The 5,106-nt window shown below is 35.3% G+C and overlaps 1 protein-coding gene across 1 annotated transcript in view; it reads right to left on the bottom strand.

Moving 5' to 3' along the window:
* Positions 1–2: 2 nt before the first annotated feature.
* LOC109340616 (CCR4-NOT transcription complex subunit 1-like) overlaps positions 3–5,106 on the bottom strand; it is a gene marked incomplete at its 3' end in the record, with an annotated part of 19,375 nt that continues 14,271 nt past the window's right edge. The window contains 12 exon segments of the mRNA XM_019578340.1: positions 3–41; positions 108–209; positions 296–532; positions 784–918; positions 1,886–1,990; positions 2,085–2,430; positions 3,068–3,129; positions 3,850–3,996; positions 4,095–4,124; positions 4,204–4,335; positions 4,433–4,579; positions 4,953–5,074. Of these exon segments, the coding sequence (XP_019433885.1) occupies positions 3–41; positions 108–209; positions 296–532; positions 784–918; positions 1,886–1,990; positions 2,085–2,430; positions 3,068–3,129; positions 3,850–3,996; positions 4,095–4,124; positions 4,204–4,335; positions 4,433–4,579; positions 4,953–5,074 (1,604 nt within the window).

The following is a 5,106-nucleotide window of genomic DNA, read 5'->3' as shown; positions in this document are numbered from 1 at the left end:
CATCGTATGAAACTCCGGTTCCAAAGATTGTACCTAGGATTCTGCAAAATCAACAAAATATAAGAATAACAGATTATGTCAATTCCAAGGTAACAATAAAAGAATACCTTGATGAGCTCAATGAATGTAATGAGGAGACCCCATGGATGAGGTCTATTCACAATTAGCCGCTCTAACAACACTCTTGTAATTTGTTCTTGGATAATTTCCTGCATTCTCATAACACATAATCCAGGTTATATAAGATGATGGAAATATATGAAGTAAACAAAAACTGTCACAAGTTTCAAACTACCTGGTTTGATTCTGCAAACAAGTACAAAAGGATGAAGGAAAAGTAGTGTGTATGCGTATTTGGGTAGCGAAGTTGATTGGCAACGGCATTTAAGAAAAGGTAGCGGCCTTCCGTGTCCAAGTCCATAATCAGTGTCTGGAAAATATCTAATGCAGCGCCGACAGAAAACACAGCCAACGGGAAAGCATTTGCTGATGATTGTGCATGGGGAGTTCGACCCTGCAGTTGTTGGATTGCCTGTATGTAAATATATAATATATCATTACAAAGTTACTCATTAAAGGTAGAAGCCATGTCCCTGTGTTGTGTTTAACAATATATCATATCCGTGCGCGATCTCCGGTCTTAAAAAAAAGTTGTTATTTAGATCACTGAAAAAAGTCTAAAGTTGAAAATGAAGATGATAGCATTATGTTCTTAATGGTCCACAATTAACATACTTTGGTAAAAAAAAAAGTTAGCAACTTTAAGTTTCAACTTTACGGTACCTGCATTCCAACATACAGCACAAGTGAGTTGATCAAAGGCACATTGTAACGAGTTCCAACAGACCCGGCTTCAATGGATGAGAGGAGTAGCTTCTCCTTCAGATCAGACAAAAATGAAGAATTCTGCTGCCTTGACTGCAGTGGAAAATCCATTCAACAATTATAAATTAAATATAAATAAAGGAAAATAGAAACAAATAAAATTTTCACATATGCAGAAGTAGTTGAGAACAGAGAAGATTTTTCAGTGAAGAAATAAAAGTTAAAATATTAACCAAAAACGATTCACCAAGTACTATTTATAAAAAGGTGTCGCCCAAGCTTAAGGGGGAATTTTACCGTACAACTATAAAGCCCTCAATGTTATATGAGACTGAATGTTGGGCAGTGAAATGTCAACAAGAGAATAACTCATTATAACAAAGATGCGAGTGTTGTGTTGACTGAGTGGACATACTAGACACAATAGGATTAGAAACTAATGTATCGGGCAGAAAGTTAATGAAACTCCTATTGTAGAAAGGGAGGTAGAATCATGCCTTAGGTGGTTTGAGCATGTTTGGAGGAGACCATTAAAAGCCCCAATAAAGAGAATAAATCAAAAGGAAGATAGTCTAATTTCTAGAGGCCGGGAAAAATCATAGGTGAAATGATTAATAAGNCTAGACACAATAGGATTAGAAACTAATGTATCGGGCAGAAAGTTAAGGAAACTCCTATTGTAGAAAGGGAGGTAGAATCGTGCCTTAGGTGGTTTGAGCATGTTTGGAGGAGACCATTAAAAGCCCCAATAAAGAGAATAAATCAAACGGAAGATAGTCTAATTTCTAGAGGCCGGGAAAAATCATAGGTGAAATGATTAATAAGGATATAGAGATCAATGTTTTGTCGATGGACATGATTTATGATAGAACATTATGATATCATTCAATTGATATAGACGACCCCACCTAGTTAGACTAAGGTTTTATTGTTGTTGTTGTAGTACTATTTGTAAGGAAGATCGAAAATGCAATCAGCTTAATCATTATTTTATAAGATAACAAAAACAAAGACCATCAAGTAATCACATAAACAAAATGAAAAGGGAGGGAGGGGGTACCTTAAGGTATTCATCTACATCAGCCTTCATCAGCTTTGCTTTAAGCACAGCATCAACCTCAGAAAGAACGCGAGGTGATTGAGTTATTTCTTGAAGCAAATCAATCTACACGAATACAAAAGCACAAGGAAGCAAGGTTGATATGTCAAATTCATGTTCCTTAACAAAAAATCTAATCGAATATGAGATTCAAAGAGACCTTCAAATTGGGAGTGGATGGATCTGGCAGACGCATACTACGTGGAAAAGCACTTAGAATGATATTTCGCATCTGTATGCAACTCGGAGGAATAACATCACAAAAGGTAAAGTGATAGTCACATAGGAACTCAGGGAAGTCATGAAGTAGCACCAAGAGCACTCTAAGTGTGCCTTTATAGAGAAGTCGAACAGAGTCTCCAAGTTCAGCATGCCTCAGAAAAGGTTCCATAAATTGGAAAAGATCCACAAGCAACCTTTGTATATATGGCCAACCCTTTTGAGCATTACCGGTCAGCATTTTTGGCATGAAGCTCCTGTGACTTATCAACTCAAGCCATGCAAAACTGAAGAAACATTTCAACAAAGCAACCAAATAAATAAATAAAAACAACACATTGTACATAGTTATCATAGATTTCAGTTTAAANNAAATCAGAAAGTATAAACAATATAAATATGTGATAGAAATTAAATTCTTGTTTTTCTAGACTTCACACAAACAACTAAAGAAACACCAAACAGGAAGGAAAAAAGGCATCAGTTAAAATGGTCAATTCACAGAATAATCTGGAGCATGTCAAAGAAGGCTAAACAGGATTATGAAATAAAAGGACAGGTCTACGACTAAAACAATAATGTTTTATCATTGTGCCTGATAAATACTAAGTATCGACAATATTTTAAAGCATGTTGAAGAACTCTAGCTGAGGAGCTCAAACAAGAACATGTAGTAAAAGTTGCATGGATTTAGCATGAAAAGATCCAGAAATGAAGTAGAAGTAAATGATCACCAATTAACTATTTTTTTATTTTCCCAAACAGAAAGTTTTAATAACGACACAGCAATATTAGCAAATTCACACGAATAGAATGCATATACAGTTGACATGCACACAAACAGATACTAGTTCGTTACTACAATGTGTGGGAAACCACAATTTAGCCAAACACCAATCATAACTACACAATTCATACTCCAACCTGAATCCAGGGACTTTGAGGGGCTGCAAAGCATGAAATGCGTTGGCAAAAGCGGTCAAAATCTGTAATAAATTTAGTATTAGTAAAACACACATGACGGTCTTAATATCAATTTCTTGGGTACTAACAAGGGGGATGAAAAGTGCGAACAAACAGAATCAGCACATCTAACCAAAACAAAGAGCTCAATCACCAAGGGTTTATCAGTAAAGCATACATAAAAGCTTTGGCTGATAAATTTTGAATGAGCTCCAAACTCAACTCACAAAATAGATATTTACAATACTATTGGGTATATCAAGGTACAAATATACCATATCTTGTTCATTGACATGATTTGTATTTCTTTCTGACATCTTACCCATCACACAAGACCTTTTTGTTGTTGCTAGTAACTTCAATTTCCAATATTTATTAACACCACAATATTTGTTATGCCAATTCATGGCAAAACTGTTTTGTCAACATCACTTCTAGATAAATAGATTTCAGCTGTAAAATGAGAACAGATTTACAAGTGTAAATTTATTTAATCCACAACTGTAAATATAGTTGTGATTCAGAAATCACATTGACAAAAAACACTCTTTTATTAAATGATCTAAATATATGAAAGGATTCATATTAACATCATGAATCATTTATGTGACCTTGCTTGTTAACACAGCTTTTCATATAACTGTCTTAGTTTTTGACAAACATCAAAAACCACAGCCATCAAAAACAAACTTTTGATCATTCTAATATAGAAACTAATAGGCAAGTATGAATGTGACACACACCTGGAGATTTGCACCATCAATAACAGGCTCAAGTGAACCAAGATCTAGAAGCCAGTTAATAAACAATCTGAAATATGGCCTTGGATTAAAAGACATCTTCTTCTCCTCCACATCCTCTAGAATGAATCTGACAGTCACTGCCAGAATCTGCCAGATAGCAATATTAAGTTATTAGGCTAAAACATTAGCATCGATAAAGCCATAGATCGAGAGAGACTACATCAGAATTTTAGTTGTTTACTTACCTTGGAAAGAAGGATGAGTTTGCTTGATCCCTGTTCCAACAAATAACCTAATTAATTTCGAGCTAAACCAACCCAAAACAAAATGAAAAGAAGGTATACAGTTAAAAACCTTCAAGATTGAGAAGACAAGCTTTGCATAGACATCAATTGCAAGAAATGACATTGGCTGCAGCTGTTGAGGAGATTGCATTGCTCCTGAATTGATAACCTCAGTAGATAAGCAATGTGCAACAGAAAGTTCCTGAAGAAAAACAAAAGGCTTAAATCAACAATCCGGAAAAAGGAATCTGTGTCACATCAGTTGAAATGAATAATTTGAGTGAGGAAAGCAATGCCACCATCAGCAGCCGGAAAAAGCGATCTGTTACATCATCCCCCTTAAGCAAAATATTTTGATGCAACTGTGAGATGAAGTGAGCAGAAGCTGTATCATTGGCACCAGGAAGTTCACATATCCTATACCATTCTGCAAACACCATGGAAACCTACACACATGTGCATAATAAGTAATCATTAGTTCATTACAAGTTCCAACTTCTTAGAACTTCAAAAAATATGAAACTCATGCATGTTGTTCATTCGATATAAAGGTTAAACCTCATACAAGGAGATCAACATTAAAAATAATTACAGTTTTAAAACAATTTTAAGGTGCAATTAGTTCAAACTTGCATATCCATATACATGCATAATTCTACTCAATAAAACCTATGGTATCGCAGGACATGAAACCAAGGATAAGAACATTAGCATCAAAGTGGCACCACACATCAAAAGTACAATTCGTTTTTTCGATCCAATTGAAAAGCAATCATTGTCAATGCAACAGAACATAAATTTATCCTAGTGGCACGATACCTGCTCACGGAATCCAGCAGGATCTGGTTCAACAGACTCTACAGTGATTAACTCTTCCCTGTTCGCTACAAGCAGACCAGGATCCTGTTTTTGTAGAGGAGAAAGATGAAAACTTGAGTTTCAGAAGTAAAAAAACACCAGAAAATGTGTGCAG

Source organism: Lupinus angustifolius, unplaced genomic scaffold (genome assembly GCF_001865875.1).
Source record: "Lupinus angustifolius cultivar Tanjil unplaced genomic scaffold, LupAngTanjil_v1.0 Scaffold_210_2, whole genome shotgun sequence".
Taxonomy (NCBI): domain Eukaryota; kingdom Viridiplantae; phylum Streptophyta; class Magnoliopsida; order Fabales; family Fabaceae; genus Lupinus; species Lupinus angustifolius.
This window is presented reverse-complemented; position numbering and strand designations above follow the sequence as displayed.